General features: G+C 43.8%; 1 protein-coding gene across 1 annotated transcript; it reads left to right on the forward strand.

Annotated features, from left to right (window-relative positions):
- The first annotated feature begins 401 nt into the window (after nucleotides 1-401).
- On the forward strand, nucleotides 402-9,697 carry tfap4 (transcription factor AP-4 (activating enhancer binding protein 4)). The gene is made up of 7 exons (XM_085784215.1): nucleotides 402-868; nucleotides 4,822-4,987; nucleotides 5,082-5,180; nucleotides 5,316-5,486; nucleotides 5,592-5,741; nucleotides 8,296-8,466; nucleotides 8,612-9,697. Exons 1-7 carry the CDS (start codon nucleotides 780-782, stop codon nucleotides 8,768-8,770), a joined length of 1,005 nt encoding a protein of 334 aa, XP_085640341.1. The 5' UTR covers nucleotides 402-779; the 3' UTR covers nucleotides 8,771-9,697.
- The last annotated feature ends 4,390 nt before the right edge of the window (nucleotides 9,698-14,087 follow it).

Consider the following 14,087-nt stretch of genomic DNA (forward strand, 5'->3'; position numbering starts at 1 on the left):
GGCACTATATGGTTGTAAAATAAAATAAATGAAATGAAATAAAATAAAATAAAAGTGGTAACCCAATTCCTTTAAGAATATAGGCAGCCTATTTATGGGGTTATTTATAGGCGCTCTTTACGAAAAGTAGTCATTTTAGAGGATGAAATTAATAAGAAAACATACATTAGATATTCAATATTATTTTTTTGATGGGGGGTCGTCAGATTCCTTTAACTAAAACAGTAGTGCAGGTTTAATCATAAAGTCGGTGTCAGTGTTATTTATATAGAAGTCCACATGTGCGCTTTTTCGTCGGTGTAAATAGTCCTTTGTTTACATGCAGTCCCCTGTCTCTGCGGAAGGAGGCTTTCGGTAGTGCAGTGTGTGACTCCTACCAGCTGTTTCCCGCCTTGAAAGCCATCCGATCAGCTGCGCGCACACACACACACACACACACACACACACACACACACACACACACGGTCATGCAGAGGGAGAAAGCAAAGGGGAGGGAGAGAGAGAGAGAGAGAAAGAGAGAGGTAGAGCACCACACACAACGAGGGAACCCCATCAGCTGGAAGTCGAGTAACATTACAACTCTCAGCAGCCTGAAACTACTACATTGCACAGACGAGGGATTCCTGTCTTCTCCGAGGAGCTCACCTGTGTCTGATAACACGGATTTCTGACTTTCTGGCGTCATCGTTATTCTTTTATTCCGCGAAGACTGTTTGCTGTTTTTTTTTTTTTTTAAAGAGAGAGAGGGGGGGGGGGGACCAAACTGGCGAGAGGCGAGCATGGAGTATTTCATGGTACCAGCTCAGAAGGTGCCGTCCTTGCAACATTTCAGGAAAACGGAGAAAGAAGTGATCGGAGGTCTTTGTAGGTGTGTATAGCTACTTCACCCAGCATGCTGTGTGTTATTTGTATTATAAAGCATATGTTTGGAGTGCATATAACGCACTTATAGCGACGGCGCTGCTGAGGCAACATGCTTGATCTGATCTGTTATTGTGTACACGACCTATACTCACGGGCAGCTGCGGTCATTTATTATCACCAAACCCCGGGGTTGTCTTGCGGCTGTTCAAGTCGGGGGCTCTGGTTCGGACCACAGCATCCTCCCCCCGGGGTTATTTCGCACATTTGGCCGCGAAATCGATGTATTTTGTGGCTAACAAACATAAACCACGTGGTTCCCGTGCACACACCACGCTGCTGCTGCTGCTACTCCGCTCCGGAGCGCAGCGCATCCCCGCTCTATTTATCCTCAAATTATCCCCTCCGTTGTCACTTACAGATGGCGAGATTAGCATAAGAAAGAGAAAAGGTTGTGCGAACTGGTGCCTCGCAGTGTGAAAGGGTTTTTAATTTTACCGCACACATCAAAAAAAGGGGGGGCTGGTGATTTCGCTCTGAGCCATATCTGAAGTTATTGTGGGTAGTGCGGCCATGCTTGGGGCTTGTGCTAAAAGTGATGAGGGGGTCTGGCTGGCGTTTGTGTTTCCTTGTGAATGGCGGCGCCTTGTTTTGGTTTATTCCCCGACGTGAAAAATTTGTACAGCTGTTGTACAAAATTACCCTTCACTCGACACGGCGATAGTTTTCGTGGTGTTTCCGTGCTCGTAGTTCGCGCTATCGAGCCGCCTCCACTGCGTCTTTTCATCCCCGCACCTCTGGCTGCCATGCTGCCTGCCGCATTGTTGTAATGGCGGAGGACACGAAAAGTCTGACTGGCTGCTTCGGAGCAACGGCGGAGGTTTTCTGGCACCGTGCGGGGAGTGACGAAGAAGGGAGCTAGCTCGTTTTTTTGGGGGGGGTATTTTAATTACATCCCCGCTAGTGTGTCCGGTAAAAGGGTGTTGTGTTGTGTTGTGTTGTGTGTGTGTTCCCGGGGAGGGAGGCAGGGAAGGGAAGATTAAAAGTGGTGTTAATAATAAGGGGGTGTGTATGTCGCGGAAGGCCCGTCCATATACGTCCGCTGCCCGCAGCCCTGTTTGAAGAGGGAGGCGGAGGGATATGCTCTGCTGCTGCTGCCCGTAGTGACGCGGGCAATCTGGGAAATGTAGGCCCTTTGATTTTTTTTCCCTAATCCTCAGAGTGAGCCTGCGGTGAATTGGTACACAACGACATCTTTTTATTTATTTATATCTAATAATTTAACCAGGGTTCCTACGCAAGTATGGAAAGTATGGGAAAGTATGGAATTTGATTTAATACAGTTCGAGGTCTGGAAAAGTATGAAAAATTGAAATTATTGTATGGAAATATATTTATATATTAATACTTATCTGGATTTGGTCTTATCTGAAGTTTTCTGGGTTAATTATTTTTGTATGTGCTACCTATAACTACAATCTCCTGGAAATTATTTGGTTACATAATGGCATACACATTCAGAATAATGAAAACAAATGATTAATTGCATGATTTTTTTTTATATAACGCACAACTATTTACTGAAATATCACAAATTATTTGAATTTTTTACCGAGAAGTCTGGAAATTAGGGTCTGGAAAAAGTATGGAATTTGAAATTTCCAAATTCCATATATATATACAATACAAACATTCAGCAGAAACAAGGCATAAAAGTTAATAACAAGGATATTCAAGCATAAAAGACAAGATTTTTACAAGCATAAAAAGAGTGAATGTCTGTTACAGATATTACAGGATGATTCTTTAGAGAGCAGTGTGTCACAGAAAGTGGCCTAGGCCGACGGCGGTAGGTATGGGCATTCAACAACCAGAAACTAAAGAAAAGGGTTAAATAGTTGAATAGTTAAATAGTGGGGAAGCAGCTGCAAGAATCTGTAAAAAGGTGTGAGATGGCGTCTTTGAAGGCCGGGATGGAGATGAAGTTATCCAGTTTAAGGTGTTTTTGTAATGCATTCCAGTCAGAGACATAACCATAACATATTGAATAATTCAGATAGTCTGGTTTTAGAATTCAAAATATTAATCACTTTATTTCCAGGTAAGGTGTGTAATATTGTAATGTCTAATGAATTAATAAGAATACAGTCAAATTTCTGCCATTCTCCTCCTATAGGCCCATAATTAATGAATATATTTATGCACAGATTTATGATTTTGTCAGACCATCCTGAAGTGTTAAATAAAAATGTAGGCAAGAAGAAGCAGCCTCTCACACCCAAGGATATGAGCCTATTAATTGTAAAGTATTTTGGCTTGACTACTAATATGATAATCATTTTCTGATTTGGTCCACTGATAAATTAGTAATCAACCAATATGTTCAGCTCGGTTCACTTGGCTGGTTCATAAACTCTTGTTTTAAGCTTTAACCAACTCTCTGTGGGACCCAGCCTCTCTCTCTACAGTGGCTTGTGTTTGTGTGATATGGTGAAGTCCAGCCCCAGTTGGTCATGTTTTGGCAGTGGATGTGTTTGCTGGATGTGCCGTCGCAGTGTTGGTAGGCTACTTGTGTGTGTGTGTGTGTGTTTGTGTGACTGTATGTGTCCACGTCCACACACACACACTCCTTTTCTCATCTGTGTCGGCACAATTGTTCCCAGTGTTTGCACTGAGGCAGCTGAGTCAGTACAGATAAGAGCTTGGCTAGAGAGGGTCCCAGAGATACTGAGCTTGATACAGAGGATGTTAGTGGAAGTTCGCCTAAAATTTCCCTCTCTGCTAAATTACAGCGAATGGTATGTAGAGGCTCTTCCTCACAGTTTTGGGGTTGAAATACTAACAGATGTTGTACTGCTCTAATTATGTCTCAGAAACAGTCAGCGGGAGTTAACAGTGAAGCTTCCACCAGGAATCTTTTTTAGCATTAAAGGCATCTTGTGAAGTGCGAACTTCACAAGTGCCATTTTTAAGAGGAGGAAACTTGTTCACTCCCCAGAACCTTTTTAAAACCAGAGGATCAGGGGTTGAACGGCAAACACATATCACTCTGTGACACATGATTTGATCTCAGGGTCATTTTTTAAAAGGCTGAGTGATCTGATCAGTCTGGCTCTAAAGCCGCAGCCTGCATCTGCAATTTGGGCTTAAACTATTGTGCTGGGGTTAAAACAATTGTTCCTCTAATTCCTGCAATATGCCACTGCACTTACCTTTGCAGGATGCAACAGTTAGGATATCCACACAAAAGGGTGCTTATTAGTGAATTTAAAGGACTAATGCACAATGCACAGATGATTTTATTTCAATGTCAGAAAATTCTTCTCCACCCCAGTATGACTGAAATCAGTCAACTAGAAACTATGATCTGCCTCAGTTACCTCACTGTATATATATATATATATACATATTAATTGTCTTCATTGGGACTATTTCTTGGGTACAAAATATTTCCAACTGGAAGGCAGAATTACTAAGAACTCCAGTGACGGTAGCCTTGCAGACGGTGCATTTTCAGTAAGCGAGGATTATGTTGACAGGCAGGCCAGTGCTTAGAATTTGTTTGCTAACTTAGCCAGTTATATTTATTTCTATAAACTCAGCTTTGGTGGAAAGTAAAACTTCACCCAGTGGTCTGTCAGTCTGAGCAATGACCAACTACCAACTGAAGCAGCAGGAAGAGGAGGCAGATCCAGGGAATTTGCGTTGACCCCCAAGAATTAAAGGAAGACATGCAATCAACCAACCCTCAACAACAAATGGGATTTGGTTTAATAGTACTCGAGGATGTAATTCTCCTTTTATAAATAATATGTGGTTCAATTCTTATTGTATTCTTTATCCATATATCAATATCATCAATATTAATCTTTATAATTTTGGATTAGAGCTATTTTAAAATGTCTGTTTTCTTTTTTTAAAACAGTTTTGCCCCTCCTCATTCTCCCTTCTTCCCCCCAGTCTGGCCAACATTCCTCTGACACCAGAAACAGCCCGGGACCAGGAGAGGCGAATCCGCAGAGAGATTGCCAACAGCAACGAGCGTCGGCGTATGCAGAGCATCAATGCTGGATTCCAGTCACTTAAAACACTCATCCCACACAGCGATGGAGAAAAGCTCAGCAAGGTGGGTCACAAACAAGAGATTTGAATTGGAGGATGACTTAGTTGTGGCTGTAACAGGCATGTAATATTATCTTTCTCCTTTCCCCCCCCCCTAGGCTGCCATCCTGCAACAGACGGCAGAGTACATTTTTACTTTGGAGCAGGAGAAGACGCGGCTATTGCAGCAGAACAGTCAGCTCAAGCGAATCATACAAGTAAAGCATCACCATGCCAAAGTTTAAGCTCTTGACAAAGCTGTTACTAGGCTAGGCTTACTTTTCTGTCTTTCTCTGTCATCAGTTTTAGTATTGATTTGAAACCTATTTCCAATTTCTGTTTTCTCTCCCAAGGAGTTAAGTGGCTCCTCCCCAAAGAGGAGGCGTGCAGAGGAGAAGGATGAAGGGATTGGCTCACCAGACATCCTGGAGGAGGAGAAAACGGAGGATTTACGGAGGGAGATGATTGAGCTGAGGCAGCAGCTGGAGAAAGAGCGGTCAGTCAGAATGATGCTGGAAGACCAGGTGAAGATCAACACGCAAACACAAGAGGCTTAAGTCCCGACAAAATCATATTATTTTTGACATGCACTTAAATTAACACTTTTATCGCCTGCTTTTGTTATTCAGATGCGCTCCCTGGATGCACAGATGTACCCAGAGAAACTGAAAGCGATCGCCCAGCAGCTCCAGGAGCAGCAGGGCCAGACACAGAGCCTTGTTCGTCTGCCGCAGCACAAGCAGCTGGAGAGGGACCTCACTCCTGCTCACAGCCCACAGGTCTGACACATTTGCATACGAGTCTGACTCACACACACACAAACACACTGGAATCCTATTGAGAATCATGCCTGTGCTGATGAATTTCACTTTTCTGTAATTGGTGAATTTCCCCAGCTCCAGTGTATACATTTTAAAGAGAAATTGATCTTTTTAGGAAATACAAATGAAGCACATTAAGTTTTAATGTGACGTTTTCTTAGACGTAAAATTTGGATCTGACTATGGAACGACAAACCAAAGAACTACAGTAAATATACTGTTTTTTTTCACCCAGTATATTTTGAAAACTAAAAATGTATTGTTGGCTATATTATCAACTGTACAATGTTCTACAGATATCACACTGACATAGTTGTACATGGCTGTCCCCTTCGCGTCCTGAATTAGAGCTGTCAACAGCTAAGACACATTTACAGTGTGTTAAATGACCAGCTCACACATATTTCTGCCGTTCCCATCTCCTGCCCCGACAGCAGCAGGATCCTGTTTCTGCAGGCTAACCCCAAATGAACATGATGCCAAATCAATCGGTGTGTGCCGTCTGTCCATCTGCAGCTGGTGCACATGTAGCCATGTGACACTTTGTGACCCCTCCCAACCAGAGCTGGACGATACGACCCCCAAATGGTGAAATCTGACGAATTTACCCAACAGGGTAGAAATTATTGTTCAAAAAAGATTGCTCATTCACATATATTTTATACTATCATTGTATCTCCATGACACCCAAAGCCTTTTTCACATGATCTGCCCTAATATTAGGGCTTCAACTTTCACTAAGCTTCTAATCACATGTCACAGCTACAGGATGGTACAGTATGTTAGGGCATCACTAACATAAGACATGGTAGAAAGCTCTGGACAAAAAAACATGTAAATGGACCTCGATTTTCTATGTCAAACCACTATTTTCAAGGTCAAGACTGAACTTGTCCTTGAGTGTCCTCTAGTGAAAGCAGTGATATAATATAAGAGTTACTATTTTTCATTTTCATTGCTAGCTGGACAGCTTTTGGTGGCCTTTTGAGCTTTTTGGGGGGGCTTTTAGTGTGTTCAAGGGTTAAAGTTCCTGTTTTCTGTCTTGGTGTACCTCAGTGGGGTTGGGTACTCCATTTTGGTCGAGCTCAGTCTGGCTGAAGCTCCACCTCTGTTCGTGTAGTGGCACTCTGATGAGAAACACAAACAACCCTCACTTGTGTCATTTCAGGTAAAAACAACCACATGCCCAACAACCTTGGGTTTTTTTTAGAGGCAACTCACAACACGCAGTGAGAAGCTTTCCCCAAACAGAAGGGTGGGGAAATTTAGGTTGATGAGAGATTCCTAACATCTGGCCTGGTTAATGTTACATACACTGTCCAGCTGTGCTCCAAGTTATTTGTGCAGCAGTTCCCACCGTGAAGGTGTATATGTGCTGTTTTACCTTGTTTCTATTATTTTTGGTGGTTTGTGTCCATCAGGGGCCGTATTCACAAAGAATCTTAAGGTTAAAAGTAGCTCTAAGGGCCGAATTTAGGAGCAACTCCTAAAAAAAGTGGGCGTGTCAGTCTTAAATTTAGGACTCCTAGTTTTTTAAAATAAGAGTAATTCACAAAGTATTTTAGGCCTAAAAGTAGCTCCTAAGTCTGGGAGAGCTTAAAAGTCCTTGTGAGGACTCCTAACTCAGTAAGACCTATTCACAAAGAATCGGAAATGGCTGCAGCCAGGCAAATGTATGGAGGACTGCGAATTGCTGCAGAGGGGGGGTGCTGGAGCACCTGCCCCTTTGCCCATTGATGCCCAAAGTGCCTTTTTGTCGGTGTTTTTTTTTTGTCATCTACAACATTTTCGCTATAAAACGGGAGTAGTGATGGTGACCGACTGTCCACTATAGGCGTCACAACGGTCGGACCGAGGTAACTGCGACCGCTGCGATGCAGTCATGCTGATGTGAGCCAAAAATATTTTTAAAAAGTTGGTGGGTGCGCTAGACACATAAATCTGTTAGTAGTAATAGCTCGCGTGATAGGGCAGCTCCTCCAGTAACCTGAACTTCTTGTCAGTCTGGGTTCGAATCCTGCTATAGGCCACAAATGTGGGTAATGCATTTTCTTTTCTCATTATTATGATCACCATATAATATTAGGGCTGTCAACGAATGTGAAAATTAATATTCAAATGTGGGAAGAAAAAAAAACCAGCGGCTGCTTTGCGAGTGGACGCACTGACCCTCGCCGCCGGCACTCAACAACCAATCACCATGTTGAGCGCCTCAAATTCGTGCACGAGAATTGACGTAATCCATAGCAACGGGGCGTCACTCTTAGTTTGCTCTTAGTGATTTATCCTTAGTAAAAGTGGGTCGCAGCGGTTTTGTGAATAGCTTTTAAGAAAAAACTCCTACGTAAAAACTTTTAGTGCGAGTTAGGAGCACTCCTAGCGGTAAGATAAAATGCTTTGTGAATACGGCCCCAGATTTATAGGGTGTCCACTTGGATCACTTGTTACCATAGTGATGTGGTGACAATGGATTGAATGGAAAGAATAAGAAGTATTTTGTCTCTTCCTCCAGGTGTTGGCGGGTCCGGAGACCCCTCCTGCCCCTACACACCACGCTACAGTCATCGTCCCTGCACCTGTCCAAAGTGCTCAATCCCATCATGTAACCGTGGTAACCATGGGCCCGACATCGGTTATCAACACAGTGTCCACATCCCGACAGAACCTGGACACCATTGTTCAAGTAAGACACAAACACAAGGAAGTGAGAGGAAGAAAAAAAAAAAGAGCCGTTTCTTGCTGAGATGGTTTATAGATCTGAACACTAGAGGGGGCTGTCGTCACTCACATCACATCACGACTAATCCCTTCCTCCCTTTTGTCTCCAGGCAATCCAGCACATTGAAGGCACCCAAGGGAAGGGCTGTGCCGGCGAGGAGGAGCAGCGAAGAGCGGTCATCGTCTCTTCAGGTCGCGTGCTCTCCGACGCGGCGGGGTCCGACACCGCCTCAAACAGCGACGGGCCCGACGACTGTTCACTGCCCTGAGGTCACTCCCCCCCCACCCACTCCCCCGCCCCCGGCATCTCGCGGGTGCCGCACACTTAAACACCCAAACACAGAAAAAGGCCGAAGCAGACCAGGGCTACGGGACGGGAGGCTTCAAACCCACAGCACTCTTGTTCAGTGGACATTAATAGGGCTGGCAAACAGATTGAAGCACTCACCCCTTTTTTTTGTTTTGTTTTTAATACGCACTCTTACATGTTGTACCGTGATAGGCAGCCCAGATAGGTTAACACTTAGACACTCATACATGCCGTTTTCTTCTGCGTCTTCTCTCTGCTTATCTCTAGCCCCCCTGCTATTTCACTTAAACACAGACTCATTCATTAATCCGTAGGAAGGTTATTAGAGCAACTACTTCACCGACTGATTTCGAAACACTCTGTCATACAGGATACTAGGACTTTGAATGTCTGCTTAACATCTCCATCATCCACCAGCATTGTTTGTCTCTTTATTTGGCCTTGAAGCCATGTGACTTATCTGCAAAACAGGGAGACAAAGTCAATGAAGAGCCCGGCAGTGTAGCGTCACCACCACCACCACCCAAGACCTGAGCGTCTCTGCTAAAATGTACATCTTTTAAACCTTCTCATCCTGGCCCACATTCTGAGACACTGTGAGCTTACAAAACTGTCTTTAGGCTTCTGGATGAACGATTGTGTCATTTTTCTCTTGTCAAGTCTACCTTTTCATGTTCTGTTTCTCAAAGGCTCCTGCAGCCAGCGAGATGAAGCAGTTGTACTGGAAAAACACAAAAAAGCAGCACATTTATGAATGCTCGGGAGGAGAGAGTGCACTTACTGGTTCACAACTGTATTTGTTTGTTAACATTTTTACTGGGCTGGGTTCCCAGTAATCCCACATATGTATTTAGCATGTTTTTCTTTTAACTCATAGCCTGACATAAAAAAAAAGACAAAAAAAAAAAAAAGAAAGAAAATCAGTACTTTGCCATTTCTTAAGACTTTCCCTTCTTGAACATAAAAGCACCTGGCTTGTTAAATAAGCTAATCTGTGGGCACTCCCTAGTGATTTCCACTGGTGTGTGTGTGTGTGCGTGCGTGTGCGTGCGTGCAAGTGTGTACGTGTGTGTGTGTGTGTGTGTCTGGGTGTCTGGGTGGGTGTATGCGTCCCTTTTAGCCTTTTGAATCAGCATGGCGTTAGTGGTTCCCCAGACTCTGGCAGTCTGCAACGACGCCACTTTTGCCTTGAAATTAAGGCACACGTGTGTGTGTGTGTGTGTGTGTGTGTTTATGTGCGTGCGCCGCACACACAACACACACGCATACAAATATGACTGACATACAATCACTTGTTTCCTAAATCTGAAGGGCTGGTTTTATATAGCCCATAACGGTGTTGTTTCTTGCCCAAATTGTGGGACATCTTTCCAAGCAGAGTATGTTCCAAATATGATGAAAATACCCAGTGAAGTTGTTTGAATGTGCCATGGAGGTAACTGGGTCGACCACACATGCTCTATGCATTTCCCTACGTAGATCATTTGTCCCTTTGAGTGCTTTTGTCTAGTGTACCACACTATTTACATGTTTCAGATTTGATATTATTTTTAAATGCATTTCTTGCCTGGAACTGTTGTTTGACGGACAGATTGACATAAGACGTGGCTGAGAAAGGCAACAACTTGCCTTACTAATAGCCTGTGAGTGCAGGGAGGCACTGTGAAGCCAGCCTTAACACAGCCCTGGGGTCTGAGAGACGTAGCTGGACACTTGATCTGGGCCTTTAGGTGGCTACTGGAATCTCTTTGCCTTTCCACACAGGTTGTCGACCCCCAGGGTGTGTTAGAATATATATTCCCAGTTATTTTGTCTGTTTCACTTGTGTTTCTTTTATTATGTTTGCCTCAACGATGAACAGGTTGCTGATATATACTAATTACATACAAGTGCTTCAGATCATTTTCCCCCTAAGTATTCAAATTGTGTCTGAATACTAACCTCTGGTAGGATTTGCATGTAGATTTGCAGCTGTTTTGGCTCCATCGTGTGCACTATTATCATCAAATGTGTGGATAATGATTCCACCATTAAATGTTGACATTCCATGAAATTTTACTCCATTTTTACTATCAGGCGACTTTTCAAATGTTAAACCTGGTGTATGTAGAGATTAGTGGCTTTTGACACATCACTGCTATTTTAAATTGCATTTAGCAAAATCCCCTGCACCAACCTAGAGATGGAGCTTTGAATTGCTGGACAGATAGACTTCATCTATCCTGACTTATGTCATGAAATTACCCTTTAAGAAAATACTGATGTCGGCTCTACTGAAACGAGTCAGATATAATCATGGGACATTTTCCCAGTACTTATCATTAAAGGAAGGGGATTCCTGGATATTGAAAATGTTGTTTGCATGCTCTGCTTTTTGTAGAGCCCTTGTGTCTGCATTTGAGAGTAGAGTCTTCTGCTGAATCCCGGAGCTGTTTTTTAATTCCATCTGTGTTTTGCACTCTTTTCTGTGTCTTAGAAAACGTTACGTGGACATATCAAACTGTCAGATGAGTGGGGTGGGCTTGGGATCATTAAATGGCGTCACGATTACAAAGCACTTACTGTACTATACTGGAGTCGGCCTCTTTGTTTTGTAAAGAGGGGCATCTCCTCAGCTGAAGCTGATTATTATGAGTAAAAACCGCACAGCTGTGTATCCCCTTTTCTTTCCATGTCCAGTCCTCCCACAACTACACCTGTTTGCCCCTCACATCACTTTTTTTTTTTTTTTGCAATCTTTTGTGCTGTCTTTGTTTATCTATTGTCCGTATCTCTATCTCCCCTCACATTTCGCCGCTCCCTCCTCTCCAGCTCTTTTTGTGTGTCCTTTGTACCTTTTTATGTTAGACCTGTTGGTGCATCTGGTCATCAAGAAGCTATTTTTTTTTTCTTTTGTTGTTGTTGTTTTTATTTTTTAAGAGAAATGTTTTGGGGATAAAGAGGCTTGTGCCTTTGTAAAGACAGAATAATAAAGTTTGTACTTTGTTTTTTACACATTGGGTCCTATGTGTGTCTCTTTCTTTTTGTGTCTTTTTAAAATGAGGTCTCAGTATTGACAATTTAACATCTAAGGGGCATAATAATGACATAACCAACTGAGTTACTTTCCCCTCCAGTTCTGGTTGGCTGTCACTCCAGCTGTACAGTTGATGCACAAGTGTCTATCTCTGATTGGTGGATGAGACCCCCTCTCTCCCCAGCCCCGTAGCTCATTGCTAAATTAAGATAGACCACCCCCTCTGTGACAGTCAAAATGTACACCAGGGACAGTAGGTGGCATCTCTTGCTGTCATGCCTTGATGCACATTCATACTCTGTAAGCCTCCTGTTAACACCCTCACACCCTCAGAATGCCTCTAGTTTTTATGTCCACTTCCACCAACTCAGTTTGAACTTGTTCTTAAAGGGATATTCCGGCGTAAGTTTAAGCCATGGTCCAACGCACCGTTAACACCGAGTTAGACCCCCCCTCCAGAGATGAAGTCTGCTAACCGCTAGCTTCTCCAGTTGTGGCAACGTTAGCAATGACCGCACCATAACAAACAGCGCAGTATACGGATCCACTATCCACCGACCAAAAAGCCACTTACAGCCACAAATAATAATGCTCAGAACAGCACCAAACTTCATCAACAGTACAAACAGGGCCGGCTCTACGCAGGACAACTTCTAAAATTTGGATTTGAGGGGGCAAGACAAATAAATGTCTTGCCCCCTCAAATCCAAATTTTAGAAGTTGAGAAAGCACATTTTAATATACTCAAAAAATGTGTATATTAAAAGTTGACAAAATGATCTGCAGTAGCACAAAAATCTGCCGAAAAGGGACACTGTTCTTTTCTAAAATGTTGGTGATGGCATCCCCCCTGAAATAAAAACGATCAAAATCATCCCCCCTGTAAAAATGCCATCCCCCCTCTCCATCCCCTTTTTACATTAAATGTTGGACATAACTATAATTATATTAAGGCTGTCGCCTGGCCTGGGCATTCCCGGCTCTTAGCCCCGAACATTTCTTATATAGCCCAGGTCCAGGATGTTTTCTCAGACGGAGTTAAACAGAAGCGCACCACCACCACTAGAAGGTAGTTTTGTAATTTCCCGGTCACAGTGAATGCAACACAGGCACGACGCCACGACCAATCAGAGAGAAGTGTTGTAGAAGCGAGAATCCTCCTCCGTGTTTTATTGGTTAACAGCCAGGTAACCAAGGTGACAATCTGAACTCTAGCGTTCCGAGCGGTTCCGAATCATCAGAATGGGCGCTTTGTTAAACGGAAAGGGGGAGAAGTTTCTGCAATCGTGGTGACTCGCACCAGCAGGGGCAGACCGCCCATCGGGAGTGGGCCGGTGGGTCAGTGGACCGGCCCGGTCCGGCGTGGTGCTGCAAGTGACCTGCTGACGTTAGTGTGTTTACATTTTTCTAACGTCTATGAGTGCGAGGAGTGGTCCGCCCCCCCCCCCCTCGGCACCAGCCAGCGCGTCCGGTCGGATTGCCGTCCATGTTCACTTATTATGAGCCCAAAAGAACAGCCAGGCAGGCGGCCCAGTCCAGAGAGCAGAGGAACAGAGAGAGACAGCACAGCAACAGGTGTGTGTGTGCACACGCGTGTGTGCTACCTGCTAAGGGTAGGCTAATATAGGCTACTCTATCACCATAGTTGGCTGAAGATCCCAGGACAAATGTAAAGCTCATGTGGGAGCCTCCCTTCATATTTAATATCTGATAGAGATGAGAATAGGGCAGATGTGGTGGAAGAAGACAGTGTGGCCTGAAAGAGGTCCATGGTGAAGCAGAGGAAACCAGGACCTGGCCAAGATTTAACAAATGACTTTAGTTTTTGCTCTCCAGCCACAGCTCCACACTAGACCAGTTCTGAGTTCACTTTCATACACTTTAGCTATTCTTGTCATTACAATGAAAGGAACCTTAGTCAGTAGGCCTACTAAATGGGCTTTTAATTTTTTTCTTTTTTTAATCTGAAGCAATGTTGTCTTTTCCCTTTAGTACACCAGAATGCTTCACCACATTTTAAAAATCACAAAAATTTTCTGGGGGATGCCCCCAGACCCCCCTACAGGGGTTTAGCTACTCACCCAGCTTTTTTTCACCCCCTCTTGGGTGAATTGACCATCCCCCCTGAATTTTTTTTACAACTCGACTACTGCCCCTAACCCTCCATATAATGTGGCTCTATGCATTACAACAGTAACAAATTTGGGCTCTAAGACCCTGGTTGGCCCCCCCGGCCCCTAGTTGGACAGGTCTGAAGGTA

The sequence above is a fragment of the Trachurus japonicus genome, chromosome 8 (assembly GCF_045865225.1).
Source record: "Trachurus japonicus isolate A0001 chromosome 8, Traja_1.0".
Taxonomy (NCBI): domain Eukaryota; kingdom Metazoa; phylum Chordata; class Actinopteri; order Carangiformes; family Carangidae; genus Trachurus; species Trachurus japonicus.

Excerpts from the sequence above, each read along its gene's own strand:
- tfap4 (XM_085784215.1), top strand. The coding sequence starts at position 780 with ATGGAGTATTTCATGGTACCAGCTCAGAAGGTGCCGTCCTTGCAACAT. Across the intron at positions 5,487-5,591 it reads GAATGATGCTGGAAGACCAG|ATGCGCTCCCTGGATGCACA; the intron begins GTGAAGATCAAC and ends TTTGTTATTCAG. Across the intron at positions 5,742-8,295 it reads CTCCTGCTCACAGCCCACAG|GTGTTGGCGGGTCCGGAGAC; the intron begins GTCTGACACATT and ends CTCTTCCTCCAG.